Consider the following 18271-nt stretch of genomic DNA (forward strand, 5'->3'; position numbering starts at 1 on the left):
GGAATTTTTTAAGGCCAGCGGCACCGCCACCTCCTCCATTGCGGTACCCAATCAGGCCCCGGTCAGGCTGGGGAACCGCTGGGTCAGGGTCGCTCCTTCCCGCTTCTGGCAAGCATCGACGCAATAGCGCATCGTCAACAAAGCGGAGGAGAAAAAACCCGCCTTGACGCAGAGTCGCAGACCCCTTTGTGTGCCTGGAGAGGGGGGCTATTTTGGTCGTGACAAGACACTGGATATATGGGCTATATTTGTGCGGCAGGGGCAAATCTTTACGGTGGTTGTCTGAGAGGTGTTCGCGACCTCCGGGGCAAGGGAGACCAGCTGCAAGCGCCTGTTCGGTTTCAGCAGACGCTTGATGTCATCCGGGCGCGATCTGCCTCCCACTTTTCCCACCCCCAGCGCCATTCCCACCAGCCCGCTAATGGCGGCGCTTCTGCCCTGCTGGCTTGGCCCCCCAGGCTGCCCGCTGACTGGCCGATGCTCCTGCAGTGGGTGCCACTGTTGTCATGCCTTTATCTGTAACACGTTTTTCCCTTCGTTCATTGATCCCTGATCTTGCCTCTTTATTTAGATTCCCCTCCCCCTCCCCCGTGGTCTTTGCGCGCCCTTAGTTTAGCGCTTCTCCCTGAATCGTGAATACCACCTTGCACCTTCTTGCGATCCCCTGACCGTCCGTTGATTGGTTCCCTGCTGCCACCCGCGGAATGGGCTTCCAATCCCTCCCATTGTGACGTTGTCGTTTGTGTTTATTCCCTGCCATTATATTATACCGCTTTGCGTCCTCGTGATGGGAGCGCTTTCTTCCTCACCTACTTTTGCGCTCGAACTCGACATACTACATTAGACTCGCCTTCCCCCCTCGTGGCTTCTCTCGCCTACTGGGCACCACCTACTGCCAGCATCTCCAGCAACTGAGCACTCATCGTTGCCTCCATCATGGGGACGGACATTGGGACGGCGCTGGAGCAAGCCGGCGGTACTGGTAAGAACAAGGAAGGTATCTCCATCGCGACCTTCGTCGCCTCTCTGGCCACAGCCATTATTGTCTTCGCCGTCGAATTCTTGTGCTTCTTGCTTCTCAAGGGGAAGCTCACCCGCATATAGTAAGTATGCACGCTGCGATGATGTGTAGATTGACTACTGATGCCTTCGCCCCTTTCCAGCCAACCAAGGACTTACCTAGTTCCCGATAGAGAACGTACGAAACCGTCGCCGCCCGGCCTCTTCCGATGGATCGCGCCCGTCTTTCGTACCTCCAGTTCCGAATTCATACAGAAGTGTGGCCTGGATGCCTACTTCTTCTTGCGCTACCTACGAATGCTTCTGAAGATCTTTGTGCCTCTAGGATGCCTTATACTGCCAGTCCTTATACCCTTGAATAAAGTGGACGGTAAGGACACGAGCTATAAAAACGGTACCAAAAGTGATGGCCAGTGGAACGTCACCGGTTTGGACCAGCTTGCCTGGGGCAATGTCAAGCCGGAAAACACTTCCCGCTACTGGGGCCACTTAGTCATGGCCGTCATTGCGGTGTTCTACGTGTGTGGCGTATTCTTCGACGAACTCAAAGGTTATATCCGTCTCCGACAAGCTTACTTGACTTCCCCACAACATCGACTCCGAGCGTCTGCGACGACGGTCTTGGTGACAGCCATCCCAGAAAGCTGGCTCGCCGTGGATGCCCTCGAATCACTATACGACGTATTCCCGGGTGGTATCAGAAACATCTGGATTAACCGCAACTTCGACGATCTCAATGAAAAAGTAAAGCAGCGCGATAAACTGGCCCTTAAACTGGAGACTGCGGAGACGGAGTTGATCATCAAGTGCAAAAAGTCCCAGTTGAAACAGGCTAAAGCCGATGCGAAAAAGGCCGGAAAGAATGCACATGCAGTTGAGACTCGGGAGAAGAATGCCGCCGATAGAAATGCTGCAGAACTGGCCATGGATGGCGGTGTCAGCTCCGGAAACCCACACCAAGCTCGCACCCTGGATCAGATCTTGCATCGTACCAAATCAAGAAAGAAGCATGAGGATCATGAGGACCACAGGGAGCCGAGGCAAAGAAAACGCCTCCTCAATCCGCTTGATCCTGCCATGGAAGCAGCAGGGGTTGTCGGCCACGGTGTAGAAAAACTGGGCAAAACCATGCTGGGAGGCATTCGGAGAGCGGAACATGGATTTGACGACACCTTGACCCGAACAGGAGGATTTGTGCCCGATGATGGCAATCTATATGCTGATCACGTTCCGCGTGAGACTCTCGAGGAAGATTGGGAACCGGAAGAATCGTATGATGACGCAGCAGTTGTAACTGCACCCAGCGCATCGGATCCTAATCCGGCGACAAAGTCAAAGAGGCCCTTTTGGAAGTCCCAGTTGTCCAATGATTCCAAAAGGAGCAAGAGGAGCAACGCGAGCGAACCCGACGAATTCCCGCTGACGGCCCCGGACTCGCCTGTTGAACCGGACGGGACTTCCGACTCTGGAAGTGTCCCTGTGAAAGAAGTGAGCAGAAGCGAGGACCTCAAGGAAGGGGACAAGCCCAAGGGAGAGGAATACCCGGTCGCTTACAACGAAGGATTTGACAACGAAGAGTTCGGCCACCCGCTTTGGAAGAAGTATATCAAGGAAAAGGATCGCGATACCATGAGACTGCCAATCTTTGGGTTTTCTTGGATGCCGTCAATATGGCTCATTGGCAGGAAGGTCGACACCATCGACTACTGTCGCAAGGAGTTGGCGCGCTTGAATCTTGAGATTGAAATCGATCAGCAACACCCGGAAAAGTTCCCCCTCATGAACTCGGCCTTTATCCAATTCAACCACCAAGTCGCCGCCCATATGGCATGTCAGGCAGTCAGTCATCATGTCCCCAAACAAATGGCACCTCGCATTGTCGAGATCTCACCGGACGACGTCATCTGGGACAACATGTCCATCAAATGGTGGGAGCGGTACCTGCGTACTTTTGGCATCTTAGCCGTGGTCTGTGGGATGGTGATAGGCTGGGCATTTCCAGTGGCATTTACTGGCTTGCTGTCTCAGCTGTCATACCTTGAAGCAGCATTCACTTGGCTCCACTGGTTGTCCAAGCTGCCCTCGTGGTTCATTTCGGCGATTCAGGGTGTCTTGCCTGCGCTTTTTCTGGCCATTCTGATGGCTCTCCTGCCCCTTTGTCTTCGCTTCCTTAGCCGTACCCAGGGGCTTTCTACAGGAATGGCTGTGGAGTTGACTGTCCAGAACTACTATTTCGCCTTCTTGTTTGTTCAGCTATTCCTCGTCGTCACCATCTCGTCCAGTTTCTCCACTATTATCAGCAGCGTCACCGACGTCACCAGTTGGCCGGAGCTACTGGCACAGAACATCCCGTCATCAAGCAATTACTTCTTCTCGTACATGATTCTTCAAGCGATGTCAGTGAGTGCGGGAGCGTTGGTACAAATCGTCAACCTGATAAGCTGGTTCATCCTCGCACCCATCTTGGACAAGACGGCACGGAAGAAATGGGGTCGGACCACGAACCTGAACCAGATGCAATGGGGCACCTTCTTTCCTGTCTATACTACCCTTGCCTCAATCGGTATGTCCAGCCCTTCCTGATACAAAAGTTTATAACTGACAGCGAGTGTAGGATTAATCTACTGTGTCATTGCACCTCTCATTCTGATATTCAACATGATTACTTTCGGACTCTTCTGGTTCGTTTACCGGTACAATACACTGTACGTGACCAAGTTCCGCTTCGATACGGGTGGGCTGCTTTTCCCTCGAGCCATCAACCAGCTGTTCACAGGACTTTACGTTATGGAGATCAGTCTGATCGGGCTGTTTTTCTTGGTTCGCGATGAGCAGGGTGATGTTGCATGCGAGGGCCAGGCAATTATCATGATCGTCGTCCTCATCCTCACTGCCGGTTACCAAATCCTTCTGAACGACGCCTTTGGACCCTTGTTCCGCTATCTGCCGATCACCCTGGAGGATGATGCAGTGCGTCGGGATGAGGAGTTCGCGCGGGCCCAGAGGACGCGCCTCGGACTTCCTGAGGAGGAAGTGGATCCGACAGACACCATCGAGCACCAGCTAGCTGAACGTGAGCACATGCAGACCCAAGCCGACAGAATGTCACGTGATATCGAGATGAAGAATCTCGAGTCTTCTTCAGAGCGACACGAATCCCCCCATCACGTACACAGGCCGCATCTCGGGCCCCATCGCACATCATGGGCCGATCGGTCTCCAAACCGGCGGTCTCCGTACTACAAGACCCATTCGGATACTCAGGTACCCAGCATCCAACGTCTGCGAGACAAGATCGCAGAAGACGCTGAAGCCCAAGGACCCTCGCCGGGTAAAATGGGCCCGGCCCTGTTTGCGGGCATCCACGACGAGTTGGAGGACCTCACTCCCGAGGAGCGCGACCAACTCACTCAACGGGCGTTCCAACACGACGCCTTGCGTGCGAAGCGCCCGGTGGTCTGGATCCCGCGGGACGACCTTGGCGTCAGTGACGACGAGGTGTACCGGACGCAGCGATTCAGCAAGCATATTTGGGTCAGCAACGAGTACCAGGCGCTGGACGGCAAATGCCACACCATCTTCAGCCGCAGTCCGCCGGACTTCTCTGAAGTGGACCTCATTCAATTATAGGCGAGTATACATGTATAAGCGGGCAGTGTTACGACTGATGAAAACCTTGATTTGCTATGTTGGGCTTTTTCTATGTTTTTGCCAAAGGGCTTACGAGCCTGTCTGTATCTGCATTTACGGCGCAGGGAGTCATTACTTACCGGGGAGCGGAGCGGCATGTTGTTATCGACAAACATCCCATCCCATGTCTTGTGTACATACATAGCTAGTTACTTGCATAGATAGATAGGCGATTGCACGGGTGCATTTCATACAGCTGCTTGCTTTCTATTCATGACAATTGCTATCCAATCTTCCCCCACCCATAAACCTCATCATCGTCATCGTCATCATCATGATCTAATCTAATCCATATACTTACAAACCGGCAACCTGTACTTCTCAATAGACCAATACGGCCTCCTAACACCATCCCACTCGCCATCCAACTTGGGCACCTCAAACTCCTCCCACTCGACCTCGAAGCCCGCCTCAAACAGATCCATCTCCACGACCTTCTGATAAACATCATAACTGATCTGCCTGTCCGCGCCCATCCCATTAAAGAAACTCCACCGTCCCTCCTGCTCCAACAACCCAATCACATGCTCACTGAAGAAATCGCGGAAATCCGCATACGACTCCGCAAACGTATCGTAGTAGATCGCATCCAGCATGACACCCTCGCCCACCAGCCCCGGCAGAATATCCTGCCAGCGGCCCTCGTGGATCACCACGCCGGGCTTGTCGGCCCACCCCTTGCGCTTCATCTCCGCGACGACCTCCGCGTGCGCTTCGACGATGTGATGCTCCGATGGCGAGAGCTCTTGCAGGAAGGTGTCCACGATGCCCATTCCGTGGCCGATGTTGAGGACGCGGAGCCCGGGGGTCGGGAGGAGCTTCTGCGCGGACTTTTTCATGATGGTGCTTTCCCAGGCCATCATTACTCCGTTTTGGTCCGCGTCGAGGAGTCGGTCGTGTTGGAAGGTTAGTGTTGAGTCGAGGTAGCGCGGGTTGGTTACGTCTGTGTTTGACGTTGTGGTGGTGGGTGCGTCTGTGCTGATGGTGGTGGTGGTGGTGGTGACGAGTTCGGGGGCATCGACGATCTCAGCATCGACGTCTGCTGTCTCCTCACTCTCGACCTCACCCTCCTTCTCACCCTCCTCTTCCTCATCCTCATCCTCCTCATCCTCCAAGGCCTCATACCCATCCAACCGTCCCAACAACAACTCAGCCCTAACCCCCGCATCAACCATAAGATCATACAACTCCATCAACCCCAGCCGTCTAGCCAAACACCCTGGCGTCTCACCCGCAAGATCCAAATCATTCCAGATGGCGCCCTCATGGAGGAGGAACTTGACTGTTTCGACGCCTTCATCCTGGGCCTTCTCTTCTGCGGCTGCGTGCTCCGTTCCGTTAACCTGCACCCCGTTGGCAGCAGCGTCGGTGTCTTTGTCGACCTCGCAGGCGGCGATGGCGGCGTGCAGCGGCGTGAACCCGGTGTCGGTGTCTTTGACGTTGGCGGGGTTGGCGATGGGGGTTTGGTTGTCGCGGAAGAGGCGGCGGAGGAGCGGGATGTTGTGGTTGGAGGCGGCGAGGATGATCTCTTGGGTGGAGATGTCGACGGAGATGTCGAGGGGGTCGTGAGTGGTGGTCATTTTGGTTTTGGGGGGGAGGGGGTGCTGTTTGGGTGGGTGTTAGAGTGGTTTGGGTGGTGATGGTGGGGGAGGGGAAGATTTTGGAGGGATGCAGGTGGGTGGGATGGGGAGTGTTGGGGGAGAAGGAGGAGGGGGTGGTGCTTGCCTGACTGGAATTGGAAATATTTGTGAGAATTGCGTGCTCTAGATAGAGCGACGGAGTTGTGTGTCCAGTGGTTGGGATGTCACCACGGGTGGTTTGGAGAAGAGATGGAGATGGACGAGGACCTCCGCCGATATAAAATTTCCGCCCGCCGCATTCGTCCCCGCCGCCGCCGATGGATGGCGTCTCGGGCAGAGAAACAACGCCCGCAGTCTACACTGTTTATCTAGGTCAGTGTAGACTGTAGTTACCACTATGGACCCTGGCGTGTTAGACATTTAGCCAGTCCCTTTAATAGGGCGTAAATCCATCTTGATCGTCAAGGGACCATGGTCATAAGAGAAGAGAAACTGTTCGCCTGTTGCTTGGAGAATCCTAAGAATCACTATTTGTACAAACATCTTATTCCACACCCGTCGCCCTGCCAGCGATTCATGCGCCAAGGACCGTTACATCAATTAAAGCAGACCGGGCCTGCCACCGGGCCTTGTGGCAGGCCCTTGCGTATCACCGTTCCCGCTACAACGCTTATTTCGTATCTTCCGCGCCCGCGTTGACGTTCAAGCCCAGACCCTGGGTGTCCAGGTACAGCTTGTTCCTGCCGCCGTTCTCCTGGAGGATCTGGGCGATTTGACGAGCGTTCTCGATCTTCCGGAGCTCGATGTAACTCTTGCTCTTCTTGATGGCGTCACCAATCAGCTCAGCGGAGCGAGCCTCACCCTGGGCGCGGACAATGAACGCCTGCTTCTCCTGGCGAGCCTTGTCGACCAGGAACGCGGCCTGCTGGGCCTCCTGCTGAGCGACCTGCTTGGCTTCGACGGCGGCCGTGAACTCGGGGGAGAAGGTTAAGTGCTATGTCGGAACAGAAATTAGCGGGAGCTCCTAGACTTCGGAATTGTAGGATTCAACGTACAGTCAGCGACACATCATCCAGGGCGATGTTGAAGCGAGCAGCGCGACGAGCGAGGTTGTCCCGGACCAGTCGAGCAACGTTCTCACGCTGGGTGATCAGCTGGCTGGCGTTAAACTGTGCCACCACGCTCTTCAGGACCTCGTTCACAATCGACGGAAGCACTCGCTCGTCGAAATCTTTTCCGAGGGTACGGTATATTTGGGGGAGAGCATCAACGCGAGGTCTGGACAGCACACGACAGGTGATGTTCACCATCTGCAAGTCCTTGGTGCCGGTGAGGGAGGCAATGTTTCGCGGCTTGGCGCGGACGTCGTAAATAATGGGGGTTTCGAGCCAGGGAATGCGAAGGTGGGTTCCTGAGAGGAAAAGAGAGGATGGTTAGATGGCGGTGACAGACTGAAAGCAGGCCATGGCCATGATGCTGCTTACCTTCACTGTAGATTTCCTTCTTCACGCCACCTACTCGCGAGTACTTGATCGCGCGATGACCTCCGTCCACTATAGCTCCAGTCAGCTAGGCCCCGACAGGTCTCGTCTCGCCATGATCGAGCTCACCGTTGAAGAGGGAGTTGGAGATGACTACTCCTCCCAGGCCGAAGATGATCAGAGCTCCAAGGCCACCGAGCCCTCCGCGAGCGCCTCCAGGGAAGCCACCGCCAAAGCCCCTGCCGCGCTTCTGCAGGGCGAGCTGGATCTTCTGCCACTGTTCCCGAGGGTCGGACATGATGTGTGGATAATGGGGGGGAGTGTTTGGGGGGAGGGGAGGAATGCAGGACGAAGAGCAGCGGGCGAGCGTCACTTCGAACCAACTGAAGTCGCGGCAAATCGCCAGTTTCGACACCGCCTTGGCAGATCCGCTTGCTTTGCGGCTTTGCGCTTTGGCGGCATTCATCATTCATGGAATTCCCTCGTCTTGCTTCTTCCTTCCTTTTGTTCATTCGGGGCTAGAACAAACTCTTGATGCTTTGCTTGGCCTGCCTGTCTGCCTGCCTGCCTTGACTTGCTTCCCTGTCTCCAATCCTCTCCTCGCCTTTCCTGACCTCCCCGACAACCCTCATCTCTTTCTCCTCTCCACCACCACCACCAGCAATAGCTCACCTCCAGCTCTACATCCCCTCCACCAACCTCACCACCGCAACCATGGCCCCTGGAGCCGGAAAGAGTGTCTTCCTGGGAAACATCCCCTACAGTACGTCCCTTCAGCCGTCATCACCCTCCCAAACCGTCCACCCACCCACCCACTAACCACACCCATAGACCTCACGGAAGAACAAGTGAAAGACATCCTCAGCTCGGCCGGCACAGTAACCAAGTTCCGCCTGATGATGAACCCAGAGACCGGCAAACCCAAAGGATACGGATTCGCCGACTTCGCCGACGCCGACGCCGCCGCCTCCGCCGTGCGCAATCTAAACGACTACGAGATCATGGGCCGCAAAATCCGGGTGGACTGGCCGCACAACAACGAGAAGGACTCCATACCCCCGGATTACTCGCAGATGGCGAACCCCGCTCAGCAGCAGCAACAACAGCAACAGCAGCAGCAGCAGCAACAGCAACAGCAAGACGGCCTCAACCCGCAACCGTCGTCTGCGCCCCTCCCCCCGCTCCCCCGGGCGTCGAGCTCCCTCCCCACCTGGACTGCCCCAACGCCATCTCGCAGACACTCTCATCTCTGCCCCCGAACCAGCTCCTCGAGGTCCTGGCACAAATGAAATCCCTCGTCATGGCCGACCCGGCCCGCGCCACCGAACTCCTCCGCCAAGCCCCGCAGCTCGCCTACGCCATCTTTCAGGCTCTGCTTCTCATGAACCTCGTCGACTACGGCACCCTCGGCTCAGTCGTCGAGCAGGCCGCCCAACCGGCTGCGGCAGCAGCAGCTCCTTCTGCTGTCCCTCCGGCCGCCGCACAGGCCTTCCAGTCTTTCCCCGGTCAGGTCTCCACGCCGCCTATGGTGAATACTCCTTTCGCTGCGCAGCAGCAGCCGCCGCCGCCGCCGTCCATGCAAGGACAGGAAGAGCTCCTCCAACAGGTCCTCACCATGCCACAATCCACCATCGACAGCTTCCCTCCCGCAGAGCGGAATCAGCTCATGCTTCTCCGGCAGCAGTTGATGCAGAGTGGCATGCGGTGATCACCAGTACACCAAACATAATCACAACTATAACCATGCCATAACTGTAACCTCCTTATCATCACGCGAGATATGGGTAGTGGGTATCTATCTATCTATCTATCTATCTATCTATCCACCCATCCACCAAGTCCAAGATATCATCATCGCAGCGCATTTTTCCAATTTCGTCATTGATCAAATCAAATCAATCAAACCACACGGGTCGGCGCAACGGTTGGGAACAGGGTTTCAACTTCTTTCCTTTCTCTCTATTTCTATCTCTATCTTATCCTTTGCCTCGTCTTTTCTTTCCATGTACGGCACGGTCGGTATGTATGTATGTATAGTTAGCACACGGATGATAGCAGTAGCGGATATTCCCAGCAAATGGTCTTCTTTCGGCTGCGTGTTGTTGTTGGTTGGGATTGATTGGACTTGGGTAGTCTATTCTTTAGTCTAGTCTAGTCTCTATTTTACAGTCTACAGTCTACAGTCTACAGTCTACAGTCTACAGTCTACAGTCTACAGTCTACAGTCTACAGTCTACAGTTTTCAGTCTACAGTCTACAGTCTCCAGTCTCTAGTTTCCAGTTTCTAGTTTCCAGTCTCTATTCCAGTCTCTATTCTCCAATTGGCGTTCCAGTTCCCAGTCTCCAGTTCCCAAAATCCAGTCTCATAGCCACAGTCCTATACAGCCAGTCACATTTACTCGATGAATAGTACTCATAGCGAAGATTATGAATCCCAATACGATATCATATCATACCATATCACAACCCTTCCGAATATAGAGTGTAGCTATGCTATTAGCTTAGTTTACATCTAGATAGGAAATAGACAAGCAAGCAAGCCAGCAAGCAGGTAGATAAGTAAACAAGTAGATAATTCACCATTCAGCCCTAGATACATGAATGAACAAGGTAGACAGGAAAGTTGACTGACTGACTGACTGACTAGCTAATTAACTATATATAGTAACTAACTGACCGCGTACGAACTCTCTCCCAAACCTGCTTCTCTGAGCAATTCAGTTCAAATACAGAGAGACAGGCAGACAGACAGACAGACAGAAAGACAGACAGACAGACAAATAGCCAAACACCCTGACCTATTCCATTCACTTCCTACATACATACATACAGACATACTACATTACCCACACCATCTCCCCAGAAATAAACACCTTAGCCTATAGTACTCCGTATTAAGCAGCCCAACCCAACCAACCCGGCTGATTCGGGCAATCCATCAATGGAAATAGTAAACGGTGATCACAGCAAATCCTTCCTAGAAACTAGAGTCTCAATTACTCAGTCCAATCCAATCCCAGCAAAGAAACAACCCAAGCAAACAACACATAGACCCATTCATACATAGATACAAACACACGCACCGCAGCACAGCAGCTAGATAGATACCTAGAATGCAAAGCTCCACACTCCACAAGAATTTGATTCCATTCACTATCGCCTCTTCACCCCATGCGGTTGACTCATTCCCAGAATCTTTGTTTACCTTCCCTTGCTCATCCCACGTTCTTCCTACCTCTCCTTCTCCCTCTATCTCTATCTACCTCATTTTCTCCCTCACCAAGTTCTCACCCACCACCCTCCCATTTCAATTCACGTCCATTGATGAACATACCATCTCTCAATTCAAATTCCCTTTCTCATATTCACAATAGTAAGCCTGGATAGAGCTCCCACCATGCCTCGAGGAAAGAAGAGGCCGTCCACGGACACCTCGACGCGTCCATCGAAGCAGAGGCCACGAGGACAACAACAACCCAGCCAACCCTCCCCCACCACCCCCACCACCCCAGACACCAATGCAGAAAGATCCCCAGATACAGAAGCAATCGACCCCAATCTCCCCGAAATGGTCAAATCGCAACAGCCCACCGGCACCAGAGGGTCTCGCGCACAACTCGCGCTGCATCTCCCGCCATTGTCCAACCTTCAAGACATATACAAGTCGATCACGACCGCGGCATTGGAACTCGACTTTGACAAGGTCATAGATCACTTAGGATCGAGGCCTCTTCGCGTGGTAACGGTCTGTTCCGGGACGGAAAGTCCGTTGTTGGCGTTGGAGATGGTGCAGACGAGTATGCGATAGACCATATACCATATACCATATGCCTCCGGTTCTGAGAACCATGGCATGGGCTGATACTGACTGATTGCGCGTCTAGATCTGCGCGAGCATTTCAATCGGCAGTTCGAGTTCCGACATCTCTTCAGCGCGGAGATAGTCCCTTTCAAGCAGGCGTATATCGAGCGGAACTTTCATCCACCGTTCATTTTCCGTGATGTGGCGGAGCTGAAGGATCGCGTGGCGTAAGTATCCCCCCATCCTTCCCCAAATATTGCATCTGTCTCTGATTTGACCTGACATGGCATGAAACAACCAGTCAAACCGCATACGGCTCTCTGGAGAAGATCCCCAAGAAACCCGACATCCTAATCGCCGGGTTCTCGTGCGTAGACTTCTCGAACCTAAACAACCAGCGGAAGACACTGGACCAAAAGGGTGAATCAGGGGGGACGTTCTGGGGAATCATTCGATATGCAGCAACCTACAGGCCCCGCTTGGTTGTTCTGGAGAACGTGAAAAATGCCCCGTGGGATAAGATCAAGCAGCACTGGAAGGAAATCGATTACTCCGCTGTCTTCCAGGATGTGGACACAAAGGCATACTACTTACCGCAGACGCGGGAGCGGGGGTACATGTTCTGCATAGACAGGGAAGCGATGAAGAAACACAACCTCCATGATAGCGATGTGGCGGGATGGACACAAACTGTCACCAAGTTTAAGCGCCCTGCAAGCTCGCCGGCTGGGATGTTCTTGATAGATGCCGACGATAGAAGGCTGGAGCATATCGAGAAGGACATGGCAATGCGTTCGTACTCCACTCGCAAGACAGTTAACTGGGCAAAGTACCAGGTCCGTCATCAGACCTACCGTCTCAATAACGCTCTTGGATACAAACGTCCAATGAGTAAGTCCCAAGATGACGGAACGTGCCAAATGCCTGATTTCACCTGGCAAACTTGGGTCAAGTCCTTGCCTGAACGAGTCTGGGACACCATAGATATGAATTTCTTGCGCAAGCTGGTGGAGGGCTATGATATGAACTTCAAAGAGTAAGTCCAAACCATAGACTAAAAGTCGCAGCACTTGGCTGAAAATCTCTCAGGAGATGTATCGAGCTTTCTCAGGGCATTGACCGTGAAATCGATTCGCGTGCATATGGAATCGTGGGCTGCATCACTCCTTGTGGAATGCCGTACATGACAACAAGAGGAGGACCGCTCTGCGGCCTCGAGTCACTCATTCTACAAGGCTTGCCGCCGGACAGACTTCTGCTGACTCGAGAGACACAGCGTGAGCTGCAAGACCTCGCGGGAAATGCAATGAGCTCAACTGTAGTCGGTGTCGCAGTTCTTTCTGCCTTGATTGTCGGACACAAAGTCCTCGAGAAAGGGGATCAATTGCCACCTGAGGAAAGTATACCTAAGCACAGGGATGTTCTTCCTCAGAGCGAATACGCAATGGTCCCTAGCTCAATCCAACTCAACCAACTCGGCGAAATCGATGTCTCTGATCTCAAAAAAGAAGCTGCAAGCAGCGCAAGGTATTGTGAGTGTGAACGGCAGACTGGGGTTCAAACCAATATCTCAAAATGCACCCTGTGTCATCACACGGCTTGTTCGGAGTGCAGTGGCAATCCAGCGCATTCCTACGAACGTTGGAACGACCTAATTCGTACCAGACCATTGGATTTCGTGAGCAAGCTTAGGCACATCTTGCCAGCCAGATTAGCGCTCACCGGTCTTTCACGCGAGAGCTATACAATTTTGAAGAGCGACGTATCAGTAAAATGTTCTCCACACATGTGGGAAGACTTTTTGGATGCTATCTCCCCAGCCATTGTTGACGAGCTCCGCCTCTTGGACATCAAACGGAGTGAACTTTGGACCATTTTGTATGAAGGCAAATCCTCCTTTTTGCAGTTGGTGATCGGCGATTCCAAGATCGAGTGGCTTTTATTCGCAAAAGCGCCCAGCTCCGCACCAGTGCTATGTCTCGTCCGGGAAATTCTCTCGAGGCCAATTGCGCGTATGACCCCCAAGTCTGGATCTCTTTTGAACGGTGAATGGGAGATCTGCTCTCCTCTGAGCTCCAAGTGCACATTGACCTTTGCAGGTACCGGGCGTCAAACCGAATCTTATGAAGCGAGATGTGGTCTTCAAACGGAGGAATTTCTGGACTCCAAAGTTTGGACGCAAATCCAGGTTCAGGGCTCTGACGACCAATTGACGGGTTTGGAAGTAGATATCTGTGGTACCTATGATCTCCTGCCAGAATGTGGAACGGCGAGTGCTTGTTTGCATAAGAAGCTAGCCCGAGAAGACGAGCCTCCAGTGTATCTGTTTCTTGACCCGACCAAGCTCGGGAAACCGCAGAACGACTCTTTTGTTTTTGCTGTGGGGCATCAACGTATCCCTGGGTACACGAGAAGAACGACCATTGCCGAAGTATCACACGCCTGGCGTTCTTCATCAGTGACTGAGCACCCGAAGCCTGTTGATATCTATTTCCGCCAATGGGCCAAGGCTCCAGCTGTCACTTTGGGCCTTCATGCCACGGATGCTCTCATCACGTGTCGTAATTTGGCTGCAGATAACAGCATCGCAGTTCGCCGCTCAGGGTGCCAAAGCGCTAATGTGACCTTGCTCTCACTCAGGGTCCCAGGAACGATCATTGAAGCCGCCTGGGAGAAAGACCTGTGGGAGATCATAGACCCAGTAGACTCACCATCCTCGCTCAAAGACCTTTGTTGGTTATTGCAAAAGGTAGCAGGCATTTCGGAGTTTCAGGACTGGAATGAAGTCGTCGACTACCAGATCTCAGGTGAGCACGACGGTACTGCGTGCACTGTCTGTGTACCGCCGAAGCCACGACTATTATGGGGCCGTAACCGAAGGGGGTGGATTAATGCGTATGAGGACACACATGACGCTGCTCGCTATGAACGTCAGGTGAAGGCCAAGCCGCCTCCTTTCTTGATATTTCGACGGATGAATGAGCAAGGCTTTGCTGATTTGCGCGTCACACTCAACATTCAAACTCTCTTTCATCGGGCATATGACAAGTTGGCCGGATCCAGTGCGACTGGGGGGGCCTCTTTCCAGTGGCGCCTGGTGTCCAACTCATATGACACAAGAAATATCCTATTCCCCAAGTTTAATCTTCTGAGCAACAGAAACGACCCTCAGTCCTGTCAGCCACCAGGATTCGTCCAAAAGTTACGGCCAGAGCAGCTGCGATCCTTATCGTGGATGATCGAGCAAGAGCGACCCGACACCCTGCCTTTTTTGGAAGAGGAAATAGAGGAGGCCCTCCTTCCGTCATTGATGTGGCGTGCAGAAGGACGAGTCGCCCTTCCAAAGACAGTCCATGGAGGTATTTTAGCAGACGATGTTGGATATGGAAAAACCGCCATCATGTTGGGTTTGATGGACATGCTGCACGAACACAATCAACTGTCAGTGCCAGAGGCTATTGGAGGCTTTATACCCGCAAAGGCCACTCTCATTGTGGTGCCCCACATCATGCTACAGCAATGGCAGGCGGAGATTAACAAATTCCTGGGAGCCAAATACTCTGTTTTGGTGTTTTCATCCGCATTATCGTTCAGGAAGGTTTCGATTGGTGACGTTCTGAATAGCAATATTGTACTGGTCTCTTGGTCGGTTTTCAATAATCCAGGATATTATGAAAAACTGCAGAAGCTCACCGGCACTCCCCGGGCTCCAAAAACGGCGGGACGCAATTTTGACGCTTGGTTCAGTGAGGCACAAGCCTCACTCAAAGAGCAGGTTCAAATTTTGATGAGCCAGGGTCCGAATGCTTTGCTCAGTTCAATATGCGCCAAGCGACAGACGATCAAAGATTCGCAGGCTAACTTCACATATGTCCCATCCAAGCGCCTGAGAGGTAAGCAGTACGCTAATGGTAACAACACTTGGCAATCTGTAGTGGGTGAGGTACAATATGCCGAGATATCCAGCGCGGACGAAGGGCCTGAGCCAGACTATGATCAAGATACCGACGCCTTAAGGGCCAAGACGGATCAATGCCTCAGACTTCGACCAGAAAGACCTGTTGCCGAGGAAAAGGGGCCGAGTCCGGGTGCTGGGACAGAATCAGACATTGACTCTCAGCCTGAGAACTCGTCGACTGAAATAAAACCAGGCCAGCAAGGCCCATACAGCGGTCAAAAAAGAAATAGACAGAACAATTCGGCGGCCTGTAAGAAGTATGAAAAGCGCTGGGACGATCGGAAAGAGTTCAATATCGACGAACGCGAGGGTCAGGATTGGAGAAGAGTCAAAACCCCTTTATTGCATGCTTTCTCATTCAATCGTCTCGTCATCGACGAGTTCACGTATGCAAATCCCGAGAGACTCGCCCCCCTCGTTGCCCTCAAAGCTCGGTCGAAATGGGTTCTTTCTGGGACTCCGCCATTGAACGATTTCGCTGATGTCAAGACTATTGCACCATTTCTCGGGGTTCATCTGGGAGTCGACGATGACGATATCCAGTCTCAAAACAAACGTCTTAAATTTCTCTGCATACAGCGATCTGCCGCGGAGAAGTTCCAGTCATTCCGGCCTCCTCGTAGTGAGGCGTGGCACCAGCATCGACACGAGATCGCCCAAAGGTTTTTGGACCGCTTTGCTCGCAAGAATGTCGCTGAGATTGATGAAATCCCATTTTCTGAGCACATCATTCTGATCCGCCCTTCGCCAGCCGAGCGGGCAATCTACCTTGAGCTGTACAAGCAACTGATGACGTACAACCGTAAGCTTCGTCGTAGCGGCAAGGGACGATTCAGCAGTGATCAAGTGGAGCGAGTAGACAAGATCATTGGCAGCAGTACGACAGCCGAAGAGGCGCTGCTCAAGCGCTGCTCGTCCCTTGCCCTCCAGGGACGTTGGGACAAGGATGGTAAACCAGAAATAACAACCTGCACATCGCTCATCGCGATCCGGGAGAAACAGCTTGCCGATCTCAAGGATGACATGGTGATGAAGCTGAAGCTAGCAGCATGGATCTACTGCGGCCGCGATCTCAAATATGAAAGTTTCCACAAGTTCATTGAGAGCGTAATCCGAGACGACTTTGGAGACATGACCGTTACTCAAGAAGTCTACCCTCTTCTTAAAACGGCCATCCTGCGCTCCAAGAGCGATGACTGGAAGTATTTCTTTGCCGCCACCGAAATTGTATCGTCAGATCTCGAAGGAAGAGTGCCGGATGCAGATTCTGAAAAAGAAAACGAGGATATTGGCGCTCCTGAATCCTCAGAGGACGAAGACTCGACACCTTCCTCCGCGAAGATGGCAAAGTTATCAGTCGATAAAGCTTCCCAGTTCAAAGCCAAGAGGAGTAAATCTACCGGCAAAAGCAGCGGCAAGGATGACGATGCAGTGCTTCCCAAAAGGCCCGCTCATGTGCGAGAGTTCGAGCCAGTGCTGCGGGAGGTCACCACGACAGTCCGCAATCTCGTCGTGGAATGGGTCCTGCGCGAAAGGGCGCTGCGGTTCCTGAGAACCATCCATCTTGTGCAAACTGGCAGCGGAATCATCCAATGCCATAGCTGCTTGAGCCAGGTGGAGAAACTCGAGAATATGAGCATTCTGGGTTCATGTGGCCACGCACTCTGCTCAACATGCATCTCACAAACAACGCAGACAGAAGAATGCTGTGTCGACGGATGCCGTGGCTCCGGCAAGCGATTCAATATCATCAAGGCAACGACTCTCGGACGAGACGAAGAGGACAGAAGCACAGAATACGGCGGCAGCAAGATGGACAAACTGGTCGAAGTCATCCGCAACATGCCCAGCGGCGAGCGAGCACTGCTCTTCATCCAGTTCCCTGAGCTAATGGAAGTCGCTTCCAAAGCACTGAGTCTCGCCAAGATCAAGCACACTGCCATCTCGGCCACGGACCGCAGGTCAGCGCAGGAGATCGAGCGGATTCAGAAGACCCGATTCGGGGAAGATAAAGTGTTGATCTTGAACCTGGGAGGCGAGACAGCAGCTGGATTGTAAGTCACTCACCCGTCCACACTTCGTGCAGCGGAGATCTAATCCCCTTTCCAGGAACCTGCAGAGCGCCAACCACGTTATCTTCCTCTCGCCTTTGCTCTCGCAGACCCAGTACGACTATGACTCCCTGATGACCCAAGCCATGGGCCGGTGTCGACGATACGGACAGACCCGACACGTCCACATCTACCACCTCCTGACCAAATGGACCGTTGACGTGAACATCTTCCAGGACCGTCGCGAGCAGGTTCTGGTCGAGAGAGACGGACTGCCCGTGCTGGTGTCCCGAGATGAAGCCGTTGAGACCGATTCCATCAGCTGTGAGGGGCCGTCATTGGTCGTAGACAACGCTTTCTGAGATTTTTATCTGGTCTGATGTGGGTGATATTGATCCGTCCTTTCTTGGAGATCTGCAGATGCTTTTCTGTTGTGCTGTATTGTGATATATGGATCTGATAGGATCTGCTTTGTTTTTTTTTTGTCTCAATGTGCTGTACAGAGTACCTAGTTCATAGTAGTCAGCTTCAAGAAACAATTCATCATATGCAAGAGAGATGCAATGCAACAACCTATCTATGTACTAGTTGAGTAGTAAGTAGTAGGTACTGGGCAAAGCCCGACCCTGCCTCACCTTCCTTCCTTCCTTCCTTCCTTCCCTCCTTCCCACCCACTTGTACCTTCCCGA

The 18271-nt window shown here is 52.9% G+C and overlaps 5 protein-coding genes across 5 annotated transcripts; 3 read left to right on the forward strand and 2 right to left on the reverse strand.

Annotated features, from left to right (window-relative positions):
- The first annotated feature begins 616 nt into the window (after positions 1 to 616).
- On the forward strand, positions 617 to 4907 carry BO70DRAFT_323072 (putative DUF221 domain protein). Its single transcript, XM_025540573.1, has 3 exons — positions 617 to 1103; positions 1164 to 3583; positions 3635 to 4907. The coding sequence occupies exons 1-3, from the start codon at positions 937 to 939 to the stop codon at positions 4648 to 4650; spliced, it is 3603 nt and encodes a 1200-aa protein (XP_025395342.1). The 5' UTR covers positions 617 to 936; the 3' UTR covers positions 4651 to 4907.
- On the reverse strand, positions 4888 to 6518 carry rmt2 (protein-arginine N5-methyltransferase). Its single transcript, XM_025544213.1, has 2 exons — positions 6436 to 6518; positions 4888 to 6314 (listed from the first exon to the last, which is right to left on the reverse strand). The coding sequence occupies exon 2, from the start codon at positions 6288 to 6290 to the stop codon at positions 4995 to 4997; it is 1296 nt and encodes a 431-aa protein (XP_025395343.1). The 5' UTR covers positions 6291 to 6314; positions 6436 to 6518; the 3' UTR covers positions 4888 to 4994.
- Positions 6519 to 6786: 268 nt separating this feature from the next.
- Positions 6787 to 8105, reverse strand: BO70DRAFT_366006 (prohibitin subunit PHB2). The gene is made up of 4 exons (XM_025544214.1): positions 7901 to 8105; positions 7775 to 7843; positions 7346 to 7701; positions 6787 to 7284 (listed from the first exon to the last, which is right to left on the reverse strand). The coding sequence occupies exons 1-4, from the start codon at positions 8067 to 8069 to the stop codon at positions 6961 to 6963; spliced, it is 918 nt and encodes a 305-aa protein (XP_025395344.1). The 5' UTR covers positions 8070 to 8105; the 3' UTR covers positions 6787 to 6960.
- A 162-nt stretch (positions 8106 to 8267) lies between these two features.
- On the forward strand, positions 8268 to 9966 carry BO70DRAFT_366007 (putative polyadenylation factor subunit CstF64). The gene is made up of 3 exons (XM_025544215.1): positions 8268 to 8534; positions 8603 to 8790; positions 8970 to 9966. The coding sequence occupies exons 1-3, from the start codon at positions 8486 to 8488 to the stop codon at positions 9477 to 9479; spliced, it is 747 nt and encodes a 248-aa protein (XP_025395345.1). The 5' UTR covers positions 8268 to 8485; the 3' UTR covers positions 9480 to 9966.
- A 1122-nt stretch (positions 9967 to 11088) lies between these two features.
- On the forward strand, positions 11089 to 17944 carry BO70DRAFT_417213 (putative SNF2 family helicase; the record flags this gene model as incomplete). The annotated part of the gene is made up of 6 exons (XM_025547409.1): positions 11089 to 11568; positions 11656 to 11800; positions 11875 to 12464; positions 12558 to 12609; positions 12663 to 17585; positions 17641 to 17944. The coding sequence occupies exons 1-6, from the start codon at positions 11169 to 11171 to the stop codon at positions 17942 to 17944; spliced, it is 6414 nt and encodes a 2137-aa protein (XP_025395346.1). The 5' UTR covers positions 11089 to 11168.
- Between the last annotated feature and the right edge of the window lie 327 nt (positions 17945 to 18271).

The sequence above is a fragment of the Aspergillus heteromorphus genome (assembly GCF_003184545.1).
Source record: "Aspergillus heteromorphus CBS 117.55 chromosome Unknown BO70scaffold_35, whole genome shotgun sequence".
Lineage (NCBI taxonomy): Eukaryota > Fungi > Ascomycota > Eurotiomycetes > Eurotiales > Aspergillaceae > Aspergillus > Aspergillus heteromorphus.